Source organism: Crinia signifera, chromosome 11 (assembly GCF_055691185.1).
Source record: "Crinia signifera chromosome 11, ASM5569118v1, whole genome shotgun sequence".
NCBI lineage: Eukaryota > Metazoa > Chordata > Amphibia > Anura > Myobatrachidae > Crinia > Crinia signifera.
Genome location: NC_139227.1, coordinates 117,928,796 through 117,950,481, shown reverse-complemented (window position 1 = coordinate 117,950,481; position 21,686 = coordinate 117,928,796). Strand labels below are relative to the sequence as shown.

The 21,686-nt window shown below is 47.4% G+C and overlaps 1 protein-coding gene across 1 annotated transcript; it reads left to right on the top strand.

Annotated features, from left to right (window-relative positions):
- The first annotated feature begins 308 nt into the window (after positions 1-308).
- MDK (midkine) lies at positions 309-20,793 on the top strand. Its single transcript, XM_083164489.1, has 5 exons — positions 309-468; positions 17,150-17,229; positions 17,437-17,601; positions 18,715-18,876; positions 20,316-20,793. The coding sequence occupies exons 2-5, from the start codon at positions 17,151-17,153 to the stop codon at positions 20,339-20,341; spliced, it is 432 nt and encodes a 143-aa protein (XP_083020615.1). The 5' UTR covers positions 309-468; position 17,150; the 3' UTR covers positions 20,342-20,793.
- Positions 20,794-21,686: the final 893 nt, after the last annotated feature.

Genomic DNA, 21,686 nt, shown 5'->3' with positions numbered 1-21,686 from the left:
TAAATAAACTTTATGTTCATTAATCTGATATACTCTGTTGCTCCCAATAAGACCCCTGTGCTCATCTAGCAGCCAACAGGTTAAATTGTGCCTGTCTCAGTACCCGCATGGGGGCATACAATGGCACGTTCCAGGACCCAGCAACAGCTAAGGACTTCTAGGTAAGGTCCAGATTTGTCACAGCTGGATGATGTGAAATGGTCACAGCATAGCCCCCCTCCCTCTCCCACCACCTCCTCCTCCTCCCCCCCCCCCCCCCCCCTTCTCCTTTAGGGGGAGGGTAGGAGCTGGGCAGAGTTTGGGAAAACTCCCTGCTGGTGTCATCTGAGCAGATCATTGAAAGGTTTCTGTCCGACTAGCTGAAACTAGTTGGGAGAACACAAAGGAACAGATCCTCCATCCACACACAGTCACTCACTCTCCATACTCACTCACACTGAGGAGGCTGCGACCAGAGACAGGAGACAGGTAAGAGAATTTGTCATCCATGCCCATGGTCTATAGGGAGTTGCGGAGAGTTTGTGGATGTACTGTGGTTTGTGGACAGTGCCAGTCTCCTCCAGTGCAGATCCTCCACCAGGACATTCTCCAGCAGGTCCCCAACTCTCTGCTCCTGTACTCTCCACTTCATGTATGATTGCAGTCACCTGTGCTACTATGGAACTCATGAATGAATTAGTGCAGCACAGGTGGCTGCAATCATAAATGTGGTAAGCCCAGGAGCTGAGCAGGTTATACCTGGTGGAAGGGGTCCTGGTGGAGGGTCTGAGATGGGGTGAGGTGTAGCTGTCCCATCGCCATAGGCGATAAGAAGTGTCCATCAAGAGTCACCTATACCAGGTTGCACGGATCTTGACCACACAGATGCCCATGTCAGTTGCTGCCCCTTCTGAGAACTTGCCCTGTTTATCAGCATTGCTGGGGGGGGGGGGGTCACCAGGGTGACTGTAGGATCCAAGCGTTTAACAAGCATTAGCCATCCTATAGTGAGCAACCTGTGGGTGTAAATAATGGGGTACATGTTCTTAATATATTGTGCTGGCGTAGAGCCGGTTATGTGTTTTTTTAGACCCCTTGGGTTCTTTTTGCTACAGTATAAACGCAAATATATTTATGACCAGTTTCTTATATAGTGCACACATATTCCGCCGCGCTGTACAGAGAATATTTGAACACTCACATCAATCCCTGCCCCAGGGGAGCTTACAATCTATATTCCCTACCACATGTATATAAATCAGTACTTCTGCCCCAGGGAGGAGATGGTGAAAAAAACAACAACCAGGGGCATCTTTAAATGTACCCCCCTCCCTTCAAACCCCCCCTTCTACCAATATAATCGCTTTTACCAAGACATCAGCTCATCCTACTGACGTCACACCAGCACCCACCCACTTCCATCACCATTATAGGAAGCGGTTATAATATCATAGAATACTTTTTTTTTTTTTTTTTAAGTGACATTGATTTTTTTTCCCAGTGGCAATTGCGTCGTTATCAGGAAAGATACACATTGGTGGACTGATAACACAGGTCTGGCAGGTGGTTATCTAGATAATGGCAATGTGGGAGCCGCAGAGAGAATGGTTCATAGAGGTTAGGCATGAAAGCAAATATTGAGTAAATTAGGGCAAAGTTGTTCTCACACACGTAGAAGGAAAATCAATAGGATGTTTGGATACGGTCGGGGCCCGTGATTGGTCCACTTCCAGCATTATAATTATATGTACTATGTCTTGGAGAGAGATAAAGTGTTACAATCAGCTGCTAACTGTTACAGGACAGCCGGTTGGTTGGTACTTTGGGCCGAAGACAGGGTGGCTGACGTCATGTGATCCGCCGGTGTACTTATGGGAATGACTGGCGTTTTCATGGGGACACCTATAAAATGTTCGGCATTCCCATGACCCACGCCGCATCTGCCTCCATCCCTCCCTCCCTCAACGCCGCATCCGCCTCCATCCCACCCTCCACGCCGCGAACAGCCCAGCCAATAACTCGCTTCGGTCATTCGCGGTTGTGGTTCGCACATGCACAGAAATGCGCATGCACAGACCCCGACCATGGGGGCAGGGGACAAATTCGGATCACTGCCTGTTATCTCCCCTGTTATCCCTGTTCCAGGCTTAGTACACAGACGCCTGTACCTCTATGTTACCCATAAGGCAGCATGTGCGCTATGTTCTCTCCATTCTCCGGCCTCTCGCACATTCAGTCTCTCCTTGTTAACCTCAACGGCTCTTCCCTACTCCATTAAACTCTCTCATGTGGCTTCTAAAATATTTATGCAGCTTTTAATATGCGGTGTTTGACCAGCATCCAAAGCCTCTCGACCTGCGGATTCCCTAACGAGCGAGAGTCCCCTGTTTCCTAAGCGCCACGATCCAGTTAAAGTTAATTGGGCAATTAATGTGTAATCCTGAATCTGAAGACGTGAACATGGCATAAAATGCTGGTCTGGGTAATGCGAGTGTTTTTAAATCCACAGAAGTTGTGGCCGTCAGCCAACGCTAACAAGAGATTATTGACTTTAAGGAAAAAGTGCGGAGATTTAAGTCCTCTTTAAATCTTCAAACACACAGAAAAACTTTTAACTGCTCTGTTGCCTTGGGGTACAGGGTAAGGCGGATTTACTAGCCCGGGCAATGGAGGAGCCTTGATGGCGCCGTCCGAGTGTCCCCTAAAGTGTGTACAGTTATTCAAAGTCGTCATTTTCCACTTTATCACTTTTTGAAGCTTCATACATTTGATTCTTAGAGAGAGATACAGTGGAGAGAGATAAAGCACTGGTTAGCTCCTAACTGCCATATTACATGATATTTTTGAAAATGTCAGTTGGTACTGTAGTTTTATCTCGGCTTAGTATATCTGCCCCACAGCCTCAAATAAAGCGATGTTTCTGGTTTTGACAAGCAGACCAGTCTCAGGTCAGATAATCTACTCAACTAGGACAGTAATTAACTGACCTGTCCATGAGTCAGGAAATCCTTAAAACATGTACTGCAAAAATCAGTGGAACTATCCATTGTTCATTTTACACAGGAGAGTACCAGGGAAGCAGCCATGTTGGGCGCACTACATTGGTTACAATGAATTAGTTTGGCTTGTAAGATTCCAAACTCATACATTACATCCAGGTGTTCTGAAATGGAAACAAGCGGTAGGTTGGGATTGGACCAATCACAAATGCCCATGTTTGTTACTTAAGCGTGTCTGTGCACCTATTGGCCGCAGCCTTTTCTGAGCAGTCCGACCAATGGTCGTACAGTCTTTTTGAGTCTATATAAATTACTTCCTATTACCTTTCAGTCAGAATGCCGTTGTGTTCTCAATGCTGACATGGATTTTATGTCAACTTGTCAGATGTCGGCATACAGGTAGTCATAGGGTAGAATGCACTATGCGTCGGTACATCCTGCCATTTATTGGGCAGATACCAGCGTTGATAACACCAGTATTTACCTAGAAATGCCATGAATGTCGTCCAATAAGAGCCGTCCTTTGTTATCAATGGGCTTCTGGGTTTAGGACCCGGGAGTATTTCTGCACATGTGAGTGGGCGGTGCACACCAGAGTGGGCGGTGCTGGGAGGGGTCCAATAGGATTCCTCTACTAAGGGACCTAATAAGAAGCCACACACTACTATTGGGTAACAACCACCATGTCCAAGCTCAGATTATTGCAGTCCAGCGGTTGGTACGTAGAGAAATGAGGGCAAAATGCCAAAAAATGAAATTTGTAGAAGTTTTGCCCATTTTAAGGCTTAATACATCTTGCCCACAATGTTGACTTATTGCGATGCTAAATTTCGGCTACAATAGTGAAAAATGTATGTTGTCTGCGAAAACTGTATTTTCTAAGGTCTGGCCACATTTTAAAGCTTGCTGAATCCTGCCCATGACTGTTGACATTCAAGACATTTTGTCATTCTTGTGTTGACATTCTGACTGTTGACGTATCATAACACAACAGATGGAACAGCTGCCTGCTCGTACAATGCATGATTTCAAGTAATAAAACTCTTATAGATATATACCCAGATAGTGCTGGAAATGAGCGACACCTGGGAGAACACGATATAACACGATATACGCACATTCTAACGCAACAGTTCTTTTTAAAACAGCAATCATTTATACTGCAATATTATATATATTTTGCCGTGTAAATAATTGCCGCTTTTAAAAAACTGGAGATTTCTTACCAGATCTCACTTTCTGATTCTCTCGCCCTATTACATTTCACCCAACTTGTCCATTAGGCCTTATATTAATGCAACTGTAGTGTTTTGGAAAAAGACACATTATAGCAGTACCGCTTTCACGCAGACCGTATTAGTCCGCACAGATTATAGCAGTACCGCTTGCACACAGACCGTATTAGTCCGCACACATAGCAGTACCGCTTGCACGCAGACCGCATTAGTCCGCACACATTATAGCAGTACCGCTTGCACGCAGACCGTATTAGTCCACACACATTATAGCAGTAGCGCTTGCATGCACACTGTATTAGTCCGCACACATTATAGCAGTACCTCCTGCACGCAGACCGTATTAGTCCGCACACACGCAGACCGTTAGTCCACACACATTATAGCAGTACCGCTTGCATGCAGACCGTATTAGTCCACACACATTATAGCAGTACCGCTTGCATGCAGACCTTTCAGTCCACACACATTATAGCAGTACCGCTTGCATGCAGACCTTTCAGTCCACACACATTATAGCAGTACCGCTTGCACGCACACATATTAGTCTCCACACTTTATACTCCAAAGGCAAACTCTTTTTTATGACCACCTGTGTTTTTATTTGTGTGTGTTACTTTGGTCATTAATATACTGCATTGTTTTATAAGGCGAGCTTGTCTGTACGGTGCTGTATTTCAGCGTGACGCGCTGTACTCCTGTGCTACTCTTTTTAAACGACTGTATATTTTGTTGTTGAATGAATGGGGGACATGAATTTTCTATATGAACCCCATGGGCAACTTTTTGTGTTCCACCCCCAAATATACCGTTCTCTGATTCCGAACACAATAACAAATACCAGCGCCCCCAGGAGACTCCCAAACCTCAGATCTTCGGGACAAAAAGTAAAACATGAAAAACTCATGGCGACCTAAGGCTTATGTTGACCTTCCAACCCTGTCAACCTTAGCCACGTCAACTTATTTCATGTGTCGACCTTCATAGTGTCAACCCTATGACCCATCCCACGTTCTGCTGTATGGGTTGGGCCACACTGACTCCGGGCCCCAGGCACCCTGCACCTTTCCTCCTATTAGTAATATAGGCGACACATCTGCACGGCTCGTTCCGCCTGCTCATCCATTTCTCTGCACATTGTGTTATAGTGGCACCAGGATTAGGGGATGTGTGCGCCTGGCTGGGCGTTGTGTGCCTTGCAGAGTTCCAGGACTCTGTCACCCTAGTGACTGCCCCATATGGAGTATCTTCCCCCTGGGGAGAGGACCATGCTGGCTCTTGTGGTCGGAATGTGCCCTTGGCTGTTATTCTAGCATTGTGCAGGGCAACAGAGAGTCAGATGTCAGCGGAGACAGGGCCATAAACCTGTGAATGTAGATTGGGGGGGGGGGCATTTCTCACATTGGAGCATGGCGTGTGACCTCGGTATTCTGTATGGCACATAACCCTGGATTGTAGTTGGCAATTGTGCAATTTATTTGGTGCGTCTCTTTATGTACAAGTCCAGACACATGCTAGAATAACATTCCTGTTGAAAAAGGAGGGGGGGGGGGGGGGTATTGATCCCTGGGATTTTTGTGCAGTCCCTATTTAATCCTACTAGATTGTAAACTCCTTCCTACTGTATTGTAAGCTCCTCTGAGCAGGGCCCTCTTCCCTCCTGTTGTCAAAGCCCTCTTCTCCTCACATGTCACTCACAGCTCTCCTACACTCAAACACTCAGTGACCATCTTCGTCTGCATACTCATCTCCATCATTGGCATCTAGCCTCTAGTTGTATGTTCAGGGGCAGAACTCTGGGAGGCAATGGAGTCATCCGCCGCCGGGCTCCTGCTCCCAAGGGGGCACCTCTCCTCCCCTGCTAGTTTCAAAAACTAATCAGTTAATTGAAAGCCATTGATATCCCTTCTGTAACTGATTTCTGAAATATATGTGTTCTCTCTCTCTCTCTCAATATGTGTGTGTGTGTGTGTGTGTGTGTGTGTGTGTGTGTGTGTGTGTGTGTATAAAACATATTTCAGAACAGACACATACACTATTATATTATATAAGGTTGGGGGGGGGGGGGCACCAGTATATATCTTGCCACCGGGCAACGGTAACAAACTTACGCCACTGTGTATGTTGATTGAGTCCTCACTACTTATATCCAAGCTGTAATGTAAAACAATGGGGTTTGTATGTCTCAGGCGCACCAGTGATTTCAGCCTAGGTTGACACAAAATTGAACCCTCACCAGATGGATTCGGGGAATAGAGATAGCAAAACAGTCGAATTGTGCAACCCTGGCGAAAAACACAACAAACTTACACAATATTAGGTTCTGTAAATAATGTTCACTGCCAAGTCGCCCTAGAAACTTGGAAACAGAGAACAGACCATAGTGCAAATATTGCCATTCACAAAAAAACAATTTCTTGGTATTAAGTTACACTCACGTGGAGCTGTATTTTTGATAGCATGTAATAAGGGTCTTTTTTGAGATCGAAGCCAGTTTCAGAAAGACCCTGAAAGGACTTTAAAACAAACGGAATCTAGTGCAACATTGTATAAAAAAGTTGACATACAATTTATTGGTAAAACTCACAAAGGATGTAGATAAAATCGCATATAGCCCATATGCTTCTGATGAAGGGCCACCTGAGCCCAAAAGCGCGCTAAAGCCTAACCACTGATGCCGACCGGACTCCTGGGAATTGGAACGGGGAATTCACGCTCCTTCTGCCATACCGGATGGTCCTTTGAGAGTCCTGTTTGCCCTTGTATGGGCTATATGCGATTTTATCTACATCCTTTGTGAGTTTTACCAATAAATTGTATGTCAACTTTTTTATACACTGTTGCACTAGATTCCGTTTGTTTTAAAGTCCTTTCAGGGTTCTTCTGACACTGGCTTCGATCTCAAAAAAGACCCTTATTACATGCTATCAAAAATACAGCTCCATGTGAGTGTAACTTAATACCAAAAAATTGTTTTTTTGTGAATGGCAATATTTGCACTATGGTCTGTTCTCTGTTTCCAAGTTTCTAGGGCGACTTGGCAGTGAAAATTATTTACAGAACCTAATATTGTGTAAGTTTGTTGTGTTTTTCGCCAGGGTTGCACAATTCTATGGCTATAGCATTACCGCCTCACAGCACTGAGGTCATGGGTTATATTCCCACCTGGTTAGTGCCGGCACTGAGGTCATGGGTTCTATTCCCACCATGTGTTATATATACGGGGCAGTACGGATGGTGTAATGGTTACATTACTGCCTCACAGCACTGAGGTCATGGGTTCTATCCCCACCATGTGTTATATATACGGGGCAGTACGGATGGTGTAATGGTTAGCATTACTGCCTCACAGCGCTGAGGTCATGGGTTCTATCCCCACCATGTGTTATATATACGGGCAGTACGGATGGTGTAATGGTTATAGCATTACTGCCTCACAGCACTGAGGTCATGGGTTCTATCCCCACCATGTGATATATATACAGGGCAGTACGGATGGTGTAATGGTTATAGCATTACTGCCTCACAGCGCTGAGGTCATGGGTTCTATCCCCACCATGTGATATATATACGGGCAGTACGGATGGTGTAATGGTTATAGCATTACTGCCTCACAGCGCTGAGGTCATGGGTTCTATCCCCACCATGTGTTATATATACAGGGCAGTACTGACGGTGTAATGGTTAGTATTACTGCCTCACAGCACTGAGGTCATGGGTTCTATTCCCACCATGTGTTATATATACAGGCAGTACGGATGGTGTAATGGTTAGCTTTACTGCCTCACAGCACTGAGGTCATGGGTTCTATTCCCACCTGGTTAGTGCCGGCACTGAGGTCATGGGTTCTATTCCCACCATGTGTTATATATACGGGGCAGTACGGACGGTGTAATGGTTATAGCATTACTGCCTCACAGCACTGAGGTCATGGGTTCTATTCCCACCATGTGTTATATATACGGGGCAGTATGGATGGTGTAATGGTTATAGCATTACTGCCTCACAGCCCTGAGGTCATAAGTCGGATTCCCACCATGGTCCTAACTGTGTTTGTATGTTTGTATGTTCTCCCCATGCTTGCATGGGTTTCCTCCAAGTACTCCAGGTTCCTCCCAAATTCCAAATATAAAAAATAGGCAGGTATGCCTACCAGTATATAACTCCTCTCCGGGACAAGCCTGGAAAACAGGAGTGAAGGGGGGTCCGCGGATTGGGGGGTGGGGCTAAAATTACGCAAAATGATGTTATTTACATAATTTTAGCCCTGCCCCTCCCAATAAAATTTGAGATTTATTATACAGCGGGGAAGGGGGGGGCGGGGGCGGGGTCTGCCACAGTGATGTGGGAGACTTGCCCACCTTCCCGGGGAAACCCACCCAAGCACGGGGAGAATATACAAACTCCGCACAGTTAGTGCCATGGTGGGAATCGAACCCATGACCTCAGTGCTGTGAGGCAGTAATGCTATAACCATTACACCGTCCGTGTTGATGTGAATGTTCAACTATTCTCTGAAAAGCGATGCGGCATATGTGTGCGCTATATAAGAAACTGGTAATAAATAAGGTATGATCACCATTTGCAAAGCGCAACGGAATATGCTGACGATATAGAAGTAAGGAGTAAATAAGCTCTTCTGCCCAGGGAGTTCCCAGTTACAGGTTCCCACTTCAGGAATTCCTGTGTGTTCCGTCATTGTCCCCTGACCACCAATCCTGGTTAGTGCCGGCACTTGTGGCCCAATATAAACCATACATAAACATTTTGTCTTGATTGTATGCTGTGAGGTTAAGTACATCTTGATGATGTATTGCATCCAGCCAGCGGAAGAGAACAATGGGCTTCTGTTATGCTGAAGTAGATCTCATTGAGGGGAATGCGTTGGTCTATGCTAAATCCAGAGGATGTATTCTGAAAGGGATCTATTCATTAATGGACAACATCAGAGATTGCCTTATTTACGGCTCTGTGGTGCGTGATAACGAGCTCTGCGAAGAACAATGTATTATAAACATCATGTGGTTTTATTTCAAGTGTTAACGAGCACATTACAAATGCATTGTTGTGAATAAGCCCTGATGTTTGTCGTAGATAATAGATGGCCAGTGGGGCAGATTGATCAATGAGTGATTGTGTTGTTATCGCAAGCCAATCAGCTCCTCTCTGTCATTTATACACATGACAGGCACTGATTGGCTGGAGCACCATTTTTATCATTCGTAATGAGTGATCACCACAATGTCACTGGTTGGTAAATATGCCCAACTGGACTTTATTCATGAAGGAGCGGCTAACCGCTTACCATTAGAGGCGACATTTAAAGTGGCGCTCGCAGTCTCGTTTGTTGACAGGTCAGTCAGGCAGTCTATGGGGCAGATGTAATAATTGGTCTTGGAGAGTGATAAAGTGGAGAGAGGGAACCTACCAACCGGTTAGCTCCTGCAAACCTGTACTGTGGCAGTTAGGAGCTGTTTGGTTTGTACGTTATCTGCATTCACTGTCATTCTTCAAATCTCAGTACATCCCAACCACCCCAATATCACCAGGACAGTCCGAATTTGAGAGGACTGTGTCCCACGATCAGGACATTTGTCCAAATTGGGTGATAATCCCCCTACAATAAGCGATAATTTTTACGCTAAGAGACGTCATGATAGCGTCCATACTGGTCAATATCTCCAGTGTCTCCGTCACACCCCAGGGTTCTGAGCGTTAGGTTCTGGGGTGGGTTCTAGGCCTCACACAGCTGCCAGGGTTCTGAGCGTTAGGTGCTGGGGGCGGGTTGCTAGGCCTCACACAGCTGCCAGGGTTCTGACCTTTAGGTGCTGGGGGCGGGTTGCTAGGCCTCACGCAGCTGCCAGGGTTCTGAGCGTTAGGTTCTGGGGGTGGGTCGCTAGGCCTCACGCAGCTGCCAGGGTTCTGAGCGTTAGATGCTGGGGGTTGGTTGCTAGGCCTCACGCAGCTGCCAGGGTTCTGAGTGTTAGATGCTGGGGGTGGGTTGCTAGGCCTCACGCAGCTGCCAGGGTTCTGAGCGTTAGGTGCTGGGGGTAGGTTGCTAGGCCTCACGCAGCTGCCAGGGTTCTGAGCGTTAGATGTTGGGGGTGGGTCGCTAGGCCTCACACAGCTGCCAGGGTTCTGAGCATTAGGTGCGGAGGGTGGGTTGCTAGGCCTCACACAGCTGCCAGGGTTCTGAGCATTAGGTGCTGGGGTGGGTTGCTAGGCCTCACGCAGCTGTCAGGGTTCTGAGCGTTAGGTGCGGAGGGTGGGTTGCTAGGCCTCACACAGCTGCCAGGGTTCTGAGCGTTAGGTGCTGGGGGTAGGTTGCTAGGCCTCACGCAGCTGCCAGGGTTCTGAGCGTTAGATGTTGGGGGTGGGTCGCTAGGCCTCACACAGCTGCCAGGGTTCTGAGCATTAGGTGCGGAGGGTGGGTTGCTAGGCCTCACACAGCTGCCAGGGTTCTGAGCATTAGGTGCTGGGGTGGGTTGCTAGGCCTCACGCAGCTGTCAGGGTTCTGAGCGTTAGGTGCGGAGGGTGGGTTGCTAGGCCTCACACAGCTGCCAGGGTTCTGAGCGTTAGATGTTGGGGGTGGGTTGCTAGGCCTCACGCAGCTGCCAGGGTTCTGAGCATTAGGTGCGGAGGGTGGGTTGCTAGGCCTCACACAGCTGCCAGGGTTCTGAGCATTAGGTGCTGGGGTGGGTTGCTAGGCCTCACGCAGCTGCCAGGGTTCTGAGCGTTAGGTGCGGAGGGTGGGTTGCTAGGCCTCACGTAAAATTATGTAATTACTCTAGGCATGCCCCAACAGGAAAGTCCATCTGTGGTTCCGCCCCATAACCGCCTCTTTTTTACTCCCGACGATGGCCCCACCCCCCTGAAGGGGCAAGTACGAGTTTGATCCACTATGAAATAGATGCTTTATAGTGAGCGTTTCATACCATTCCAGGGGGTAAATATACTAAAGCTTTTGAAAACAAAAAGAGGTGATGTTGTCCATAGCAACCAATCAGATTTTGTGTATTTCTCTTTTGCATCCTAGAAAATAATAAATCTGATCGGTTGCTATGAGTAACATCACCTCTTTCCATATGTAAAAGCTCTAGTAAAATTCCCCCTAGTAGTTACCCGCAGACACCAAGACTGCACCTATTTCTGCTATCGGCCATTAGGGCTGACCACTGACACTTCTGCAGGCTTAAAGGCAGGAAGAACAATGTGCGCCAGGAAAAAGCTTCCCCCGTGATCAAAGCCTTATCTGAATATCTATACGTTTATAGTGCTCCGGAAATATTTTATTAAAGTTATTAATTGTTCAATTGGATCTTAGTACAGTGCATAGCTGCCTCCCCTCCTGTATTCTGCAGGAGACTCCCTGACATAGCAGCAATATCCCTCTCTCCCTCATTATTCTAGCAATCTCCCTCATGTCACCTAGCCCACATTACACTGTTACATCATAGTTACCTCCCCTCCTGCATTCTGCAGGAGACTCCCTGACATAGCAGCAATCTCCCTCTCTCCCTCATTAGTCTAGCAATCTCCCTCATGTCACCTAGCCCACATTACACTGTTACATCATAGTTACCTCCCCTCCTGCATTCTGCAAGAGACTCCCTGTTATAGCAGCAATCTCCCTCTCTCCCTCATTAGTCTAGCAATCTCCCTCATGTCACCTAGCCCACATTACACTGTTACATCATAGTTACCTCCCCTCCTGCATTCTGCAGGAGACTCCCTGACATAGCAGCAATCTCCCTCTCTCCCTCATTAGTCTAGCAATCTCCCTCATGTCACCTAGCCCACATTACACTGTTACATCATAGTTACCTCCCTTAATGCATTCTGCAGGAGACTCCCGACATAGCAGCAATCTCCCTCATTAGTCTAGCAATCTCCCTCATGTCACCTAGCCCACATTACACTGTTACTTTTTTGGGGAAAAAGGAACAAGAGATAGATACATTTACATTGAATCATCTGCACCATTTCCCAGCACATTACCAAGTATAGTATCTCTTACTAACTGCTTTGGGGCTCATCTACATTTGGATATAAGTCATTTAAAAAGATTCCTCTCAGATGTAGCAGTACACACCCACGCTTCTAGGTGCCACATTCACAATCTCTTTTCACAATATCTCCATATATGGAACTAGACACTCCTTTTGGGTGGAGCATGACAAGCCCCCTTCAATGGGGCGCTGTGCAAAATTCTGATACCAACTATAATCTCTCTGAAGTTTTCAAAAGTAGGCGAGTATGGTACAGTGGACTTTTAATGCTGACAAGTACAGCATGTGTGTAGTTTGTATGGCAAGACAAATATAAGATGATCATTTGCTGGATATATTTTTTTTCCAACCAAGTTTTTTTTTCCTTGTAAATTATTGCTGCTTCTTACATCCTCCCAATCTCGGACAAAGCACCGCACCTCCGATTTTTCGCACCCCGTTATTTACCCCACGTGTTGGTTGTAAAATCCAAATTGTGCCATCTACATTCTATAAAAGGTTTCAGTATAACAATTCAATGTCAAATTAATAGCTGCCAATGTCTTAAGGTGCCGTTACACTTAGCAAGGTATCGCATGTGATACCACGCCATCTGACCGCCAGGGATCCGCTGGTCTCCCGGATGCATATATCGCATGCTACCCCAGCAACAACTGCAAGATCTGACAAAATCCTATGTGCAGCCCTTGCGGTCTCCAATCCTATGTGCACGGTACCGCGCATCGGATTGTAAACGGAGGCTAGACACATCTGATTTGTCACTTTTCACCGGATTTCGTCGGAATAGGGTGAAAAGTGCCCAAATCGTATAAGTGTTTGGGAGCTTTTAGAAAAAAAAAATGGTTCCAAATAAGCCCTGCCCACACCCAATAAACTCACAGGAAGGACCCACACTGAAAAACACCCACATTTTCACTAAGCCTCTGCCAGATGGCTACACCAAAGATTGAGTAAGGTGTGCGAGCGAGAAATGACCAGAAAATGGGATCCAGTCAGCACAGGGAGGGAGGGTTAGGGCTAGGCACTAAGGGGGTACGGTTAGGGTTAGGTTGCTGGGTGGACAGTTATCATAAGGCTGCTGGGGGCAGGAGGGTCCTATGGATTGTTTGAGGGAGGAGGGCCCCAAACCGGTCTCTTGCCTAGGGCCCCTTAAGTTCTAAATCTGCCTCTGACTAGATCCACTTAACCGTGCCCAAATTTAGCCCCTGCCTGGATCCCTTCCCCACCCCTCTAAGCTGTTCCCGTAGTAAATATATTAACGGGATACGGTCATTAGGTCCACAAGTATTATGTTGGCCCCACTAGGTCGATATGCATGAAGGTCGACATGGTCATTAAGTTGACATGAGGTTTTTCATGTTTTTTTTTTTTCCAGCCGACACGTGCCGACAGGCGCTATTTCATGCCCTACCATACACTAGGGCATGGTGGGAGAATAAAATAATGTGCCCGAATCATCGTGAGGGGCCAAGCCATGCCAGGGGCTGCGGTGCACTTTTTTAGAGTCCATGTTGACTTTCTTGACATTTGGGTGAGAAAAAGTGAAAAACCCCATGTCGCCCTGTTGACCTTACCCGTGTTGACATAATGCTTGTGTCAACCTAATGACAGTCGACCTAACCTCATGTCGACCTTCAGTCATGTCTACCTAGTTGTCTATTCAATGATCCACACCCGTATTATTAACTATACAAAGATACAAACGGTGAAACTAGTCCTCCTTTTTCAAGCACATAAGATCACAGGATCCACCTCACGACCCGCCGGCAGGGCTGACACCAGGAATTTTGCCCCTCCCCGTCGGAGGATCTGCCGCCAGACTGCGCATTGGATCGTAATCGTACCTCACAATGTGCTCTAGAAACACACGCGATGCATCACATGACCCATGGAAATGGTGCATTCGGGCCTAAAATCGTTCGAACACACGGCCACCTTTAGATCTTGGCATAGGGCGAGCTGTATGCAGAGAAGGAAGCATGGCTGCCTATATAACCAATAGAATGAATATGGTCATACGGTCAGCCTGTACTAGTGGCACAGTCCCCTAATGAGATAGGAGGTCGGCGACGTAGACTAATCGGCCAGTACGGTCTCTATTTATAAGGTAACCTGTGAGAACACCGGCCCGGACTGGCGATCTGACTGGATTTATCCTGCATGCAGGTTATTAATCACCCGGTGATAGTGGCACGCGGGGCCGCGCACCGCTATCGCACCTACACGGAGGACCTTATTCTGGTTCATTCGTAGAGCTGCGCACTTTCACACTGGGACAATGTTTTTCTTTCCCTCAGAATGTGCACGCAGATCTATGGTTGCTCTGAGCAACCTTACATCTGCGTGCACGTGCCACATCATTTGGCCCCGTGCGTAACGAGAAAGATATGTGTGGTTTATGTGATGATTACGGACTGTACGTGGCTCGGGGCAATAAGGCACCTGGTGTAGGAGAGATGAATGGCTGGGTGGTACAGAACAGGACAGCCTCCGGGCAGTGTGTATAGTGAGAACCAGTATAGGATTTCCCATGCGTGGGAGGCAGGAGGATAATTCACACAGTGACTGGGGAGAGCACATTTACATGGTTGGATGGATAACACATTGTTTTCTCTGTAATGGGGCAGCCTTTGTGAACAGAGCTTTCATTTTGGATTCTTCTGGGGCTGGGAATGAATCCCTAGCAGCAAGATCAGCGGGGGGTCATCCTGCCTCTGTGTGATGGACTAGAAGCCATTTACTAGCATTAGGGATGTCCTGTATGAATGTGGGTTCCACGTATCGCTGGGAATATTACACTCACAATGCTCCCGCTACCAGGTTTGGTACCGGCCCATGAAGGATGCACAGTTAGGGGATATGGTGTCCATGTCGACGACAAAATTCCTAATGTATGTCACCCTATAATTAGTATGTAACCAGCCATAGTCAGGAAAAGAAAAAGAGCAGTTTCCGTAATAGAGAACGTCAGACCTATGCAGCCTGATGATGAGCACTCCGATATACAGACGCACCATAGTGCTTTTTGGCTGCCCTCTCCGCATACCTCCCAACTGTCCCACTTTCCGTGGGAACATCCTGTTTTTTGGGGGACGTTCCCGCATCCAGCCCAGGGCTAGCAGTGTCCCACGGTGGTGTGGGGCAGTTGGGAGTCCCCCTGTCACCCGCTGAGCAGCGGTAAATAGATGCTGTGCGCAGCCAGAGGGGCTGGGGGCATGACTAGAAGGTTACAGAGCCTCTGGGCCATGCCACAGCGTCAAAACTGGGACGTGCCCTCGCAGAATGAGGAGATTTGTAGGCCACGCCCCCACATATTGGGCGTGCGCGGATGCCCGCTCACTGGAGTCAGAAAGTTGAAAAAGCCAGCCAGTTCAGTGAGGCAAGGGGGCGGGGCCACTGATGGGGCGGGATGGGGCCAGAAAGACCGGTTGATCATCAGGTGTGGCCAGCGCGATCGCGTCATCATGGCCACACACCCCGCTGTGCAATGCCGGTATTCAAGGCATTGCACAATTGGGGGTAGGCTACAATGACACCATTTGCGATACAGTTAAAATCGAATAGATAGTTAGTCAGAATCACACAGTGTTATGGTGTGTACACACGGCGCAATTTATATATAGTCAAAATCGAATCAGTATCGCGTAGACATCGAATGGATACCTGTTTTTAAGCTTTCGATGCCAATGCGAGTTGTAGATAGCATGAATTGTATGTAAATAGCACACGATTTAGCAAAAATTCCTAATAGTAATTTCACAATTTGCCGCATTCGGTCCCGATGCAATACCCCAATGCGATCCCGATGCGTGGCCCCTGGGATCAAAGGCAGAAATAGACTGTGCAGGCAAGTCTACTTGTGCTTCGAAGAAGGGCCCTGCTGCTCAATGCAGCACGGGGCCCCTGCCGGCCACAGATATCGATATCAGCCGCCGCCACGTCACACCTGTGGCGGATGGGGTGGGATCCTGTAACTCGCTGATCTGCTTACAGTAGACAGACGGACTGGGGGCATGTCCGCACCTGGTATCCCCCCACAATGACAAACAGGAGGTATCCACACCACACCCCCTTTTACAGAGTCCGGGGTCAATGCTTCTGAAGGTTGGGTGGTGTTCATACAGTATGTATATTGCAAGTGGAGACCGCTAGGTTTTTATTCTGCACCCCTGTGGGCCAGTCTGTATTGTAGCGTTGCGATTGGTGTAGATGTTTCCTGGGATCTGCCTTGTACCTAGTAGGCGCGGTTACATTAGACGTTTACATTGCATTGAAATGGATCTTCTAATGCGGGCATGTGGAACCTTCTACCCTACAGCTGTTGCTGAACTACACATCCCAGCATGCCCTGCTACAGTTTTGCTATTTGACCATGCTAAAACGGTTGCAGGGCATGCTGGGATGTGTAGTCCAACAACAGCGGAGGGACAAAGGTTGCTAATCCCAGTTCTGATGGAACCAATTGTCTCCAAAGTAAGCATACCCACTCCCAGCATTGCTCTCCATATGCTCAGACTATTGGGAGGTACTATGGGTTCTAATACAGGGTGTGACACTTGTAAAAATTAGGTTTAGGATAAAAGGGAGTGTGACGTCTTCTAGGAGGGGGAGTCAGCCTCAGAAGTGATATCAACGGCTTTCAATTAACTGATTCAAGGGGGGAGAGGTGCCCCCTTGGGAGCAGGTGCCCAGCGGCAGATGACTCCATTGTCTCCCAGAGTGACACCTCTGCCCCAACAGTCTCCCAGTTACAAATATAAAAGGGCGTTTAACAGATACAAATCAGATGTAAGCAGGTACCAACCATGAGGAATTATCAGTATGGGAAGGAGTCCAGTCTGCAGACTCACTACCTCTGCTGGTCTTGCTGATGGGCCCCCGAATAACCCTGTATTGTTAGGTCACCTGTCTTCTCTTTCTTCCACAGAATGGAAATACGAGCTTTGTACATCATTGTGCTGGTGGCCATTCTCGCTGTGAGCTCTCAGGCCGCTAAGAACAAGAAAGGTAACGTTTGGCCGTCCCATCCCACCGCCACCCAAGCTCCATTCCCTGACGTATTCCTTACTCTCTCCCCCCTGGCTGCCTACTACCTGTATCCTTCACTACCACTGACCTACATAGCGCTGAGCCTTTTTGTTCCCTGCTTACTTGCCAGTTTTCTTTTTGGTTCTCAGTTTTCTCTGTTTCGTTTTTTTTTTCTCTCTCAACCAGAAAAGGGTATAAAAAAAGGGGAATCAGACTGTGCGGAGTGGAAATGGGGCCGTTGCATCCCAAGCAGCAAGGACTGCGGTGTGGGCACCCGGGAGGGGACATGCAAAGAGGAGACACGGAATCTCAAGTGCAAGATTCCCTGCAATTGGAAGAAACCATTTGGAGGTGAGACTGAGGATGTATACAGACTATGCACATAAGAAGTCAGAGAAGAGCCTGGCATTTAACTTCTGGAAATCCTAATTAGTGGCAGCTCCTGCTCCTGCATGGGGGGGGGGGGTGTATATATAGACCTGACACCTGTGCAATGGATCTGGCAGGTGCCGGGGCCAGTGCGGGTTGGGATCATTTGGTCTACAGCATGATGGTCGACACCATTAGGTCGACATGGGAAAAAGTCGACATGGTTATAGTTCAACAGGTCATTAGTTCGACAGTCCAAAGGTCGACATGGGGTTTCTCACTGTTTTTTTTTTACCTCAATGTCAACACAGTCGACATGGACACAGTTTAAAGTGCACCGCATCCCCTCGCATCGCTCGCTATGTATCAGCATGGTGCCTCGCTACGCTCGGCACACTATTTTATTCTCCCACCACGCCCTAGTGGATGGTAGGGCATGAAATACCGCCTGTCGGCACATGTTGCCTCGAACAACAGAGAAGAACTCCATGTCAACCTTTTGACTGTCGACCTAGACCCTGTCGAACGAATGACCTTTCGATCTCAACCTTTTCCCATGTCGACCTAATGACTGTCGACCAAATGACCGCATCCCACCAGTGCATGCGCAGTCCCCGCATTGCGCTTGCACAAACCCACACACATGCTTCTTTTGACTGCACCAAATGCAGCACATAGAGAAGTCACGGACGGCATCTGGTTTTACTGAAACAGAGTTGAGTGGTGGTTTTTGCCGGGGGACTACAGACTCTGGCCAGCCTGCATATGCTGTCGCTTAGCCATAGGATCTGGACACCTGGGTCCAGAAGATCTGAGTCTGCGATAAAGACCCTGGACCCATCAAACCTCCAAAACGGGATCAGCAAGCCCCTGTTTGGAAGAACAGTGTCGGGTGCCACCCCCCCCCCCCCAAACACCACACCCCAAAACTGTTCTGCATATGCGCAAAACAGTGCTTTCACCCGTGCAGAACCCCGAACATCGTATACGCAAACCATCAGGGTTGCCTACAAATATGACTGAGGCCTACATTACACAGTTATGAATATCCGGCGCAATGACTGTAACCACCTTCCCTCATGTCTATATCCCTAGCTGACTGCAAGTACAAGTTTGAGACCTGGGGAGAATGTAACGCTGAGTCTGGGATGAAGAAACGCTCTGGGACCCTGAAGAAGGCTTTATACAACGCAGAATGTGAGCAAACTGTGGAAGCCACCAAGCCCTGCCCTCTGAAAGTCAAGTCCAAATCCAAAGGTGAGCTTGCAGAGACCTCCACCCAGTACTGGAGATATCCCCAGAGCCTACAGTGTACAGTCCCTAGTCCACCCCGTAAGAATATGAAGAGCAGCAGTAATAACATCAGAACATAACGTAGCACACACTATACTATAAGAGTCCACACTGTATGGCGCAAGGGGGGGGATTGCACATGGTAATCAATGCAATGGGGCCCATACCTACTCTTTCACAGGAATAAATATCCTAGCTTACTCCTTGTGCGGTTCCGGAACGACTCTCCACCTGCTTCCCTAGAGTAAATGGCTGTCAGCACTCTGATTGGTCATTAGCTCCAGCCATTCTCCAATCAAGTATGTTGGCAGCCATTCACTGTCTGGTTGCAGGCTGGAAAGCAGGTAGAGAACTTTGACCCAGTCCACTCATTATCAGAGCTTACACTCTAGATGGCCTATGGGTTGACACATAAAGGGAGAGGGAAGTAGATATGGGAATGGAGCATTACAGAGATTACTGAGGCCTATGGACGTTGGAGAAGATGATCAGAGAGATAGATTGAGGACAGTAGGATTTGTGTACAAAGCGGTAAAAAAAAAGTGGAGAAGTGGACCAATGGAGAGGTTGACCGTAGTGATCCATCCATCAGTTTCTACCTATAATATTATTGAATCTAGTTGACAAATGCTACCTCAAAGCTGATGGTATGGGAACCTTTTCCACTGTATGTGAAAATGAGGCCAGAGACGTGTGTGGGAATGAGGCCGGAGATGTAGAAAGGAGAAGAATGGTTAAGGACAAGGAGTTTGCCCTTGAATCATAGTGGAGTCAGAAGCTGGTGGAGGGGAGCAGCAGAAGTGGATCAGCTACAACGAGAAGAGATGGGGAGTGAGGTAGAATATCCTACCATGCACCTACAAGGAGGACATCAGACTTGGGGAACAGTGGTGCTTTGGCAAGGGGAACGTGATATATTAGGTTTTAGAGGGGGTGAGTCTAAGGAAGTGGAGGAACATCTCAGAGAAGATGGCTCACAGGCAGCGGGTGACTCCGTAGAAAACAGGAGGGGAAAGTTTATGGGGTTCTAGAGGTAAATTTGGGAGTCATCAGTATACAGGTGATATTAGAGGCTGAAGGGGCAGGTCAGCTTATTTAGTTAAGGGGCGTAGGGGAAGAAAAGGAGGGTGCCAAGGACGGTGCTGGTGGGGGCCATCCAGGGAAGGTGGAAGCAAGTCTGAAGGCAGAGAGAAGGTGTTTAAACAATTTGGACATGATATGGTGCAAAATTTCCTAGAGCCAGTGGTCGTTGGTGTAAAATGTGCGTCCAACAATAACATTGATTTAACGTGATCTGCTGACGACTATTTCCTATGAAGACATAACCAGGAACACACCATGGATATAGTATATAATACATATATTTTCGTATAAAACATGTCCCTATTTTTTTTTTTCTTCAGGCAAGAAAGGTAAAAACAAGGACTAGAGAACAAACACCCGGCACTCAAAGAATGGTCCCGTTGGGGTCTGTACCCCAAAGAATAATGGAATCATCGGCCTTTCTCCAATATGCACTCTCCCCGGGCCCTCTATCTCCACCTGTTCCCAATTATCCTGATATTTCTATTTTTTAATCACTAATGTCTTTAGGAAGAAAGAAAAAAGAAAAAAAAAAAAAAGTGTAAAAATAAATGAATCTCTCCTCACAAACTTAAACTCTCCCCAAAACCTGTCCCCAGTTTACACCACTGTGTACTTCCAGCCTACAGTATATATCCTTCTGTACCGACCTCTCCATATATAAACTACGACGCCCTTGTTCCCTATACGTACTGTACCTGGTTTCATATTTCTGTGTATTTTTTAGGAAAATTCTTGATTTTGTTTTTGGAATTTTACTGTTTTTGTTTTTAAATAAATGTACAGTTTGAATTTGTAGTACTGGGTCCATGTTCTGTATAAAAGGTATGACCAAGAATAGGTAAATGAATATACAGAATAGCAGGGTCAGTCTTAAGGTGCTTATACACGGGGGGAGATATATGGCTCAGTGTCTCCTTTTCATCAGCGACCAGAGATGGTCGCTGATGAATGGGAACCGCTGCCGGAGAGCCGCAGAGGGAATCAGCTGGTCGCAGGAGCGATTAGAATGGGGCTGAAAACGGGAGCGCGCACATGGCGATTTATCGCCGGGGCACACTCCCATCACTGGCAATATGGTCGCCAGCGACCATATTTCCAGCGATTATAGCCCATATCGCTGCCGTGTGTACACGGCTTTAGACATACTGGGGCCCTGGGAATATATAATGTTGGGCCGCACATGGTGGTAATGTCTAACAGGCAGAACCATATCTGGTGACCATGTCTAACAGGCAGAACCATATCTGGTGACCATGTCTAACAGGCAGAACCATATCTGGTGACCATGTCTAACAGGCAGAACCATATCTGGTGACCATGTCAAACAGGCAGAACCATATCTGGTGACCATGTCAAACAGGCAGTGCCATATGTGGTGACCATGTCTATAGTGCTGTATGTGGTGCCATATCTAACAGGCAGAACCATATCTGGTGCCATGTCTAACAGACAGTGCCGTATGTGGTGCCATGTCTAACAGGCAGTGCCGTATCTGGGGACCATGTCTAACAGGCAGTGCCATATCTGGTGACCATGTCTAACAGGCAGAACCATATCTGGTGACCATGTCTAACAGGCAGAACCATATCTGGTGACCATGTCAAACAGGCAGAACCATATCTGGTGACCATGTCAAAGAGGCAGTGCCATATGTGGTGACCATGTCTATAGTGCTGTATGTGGTGCCA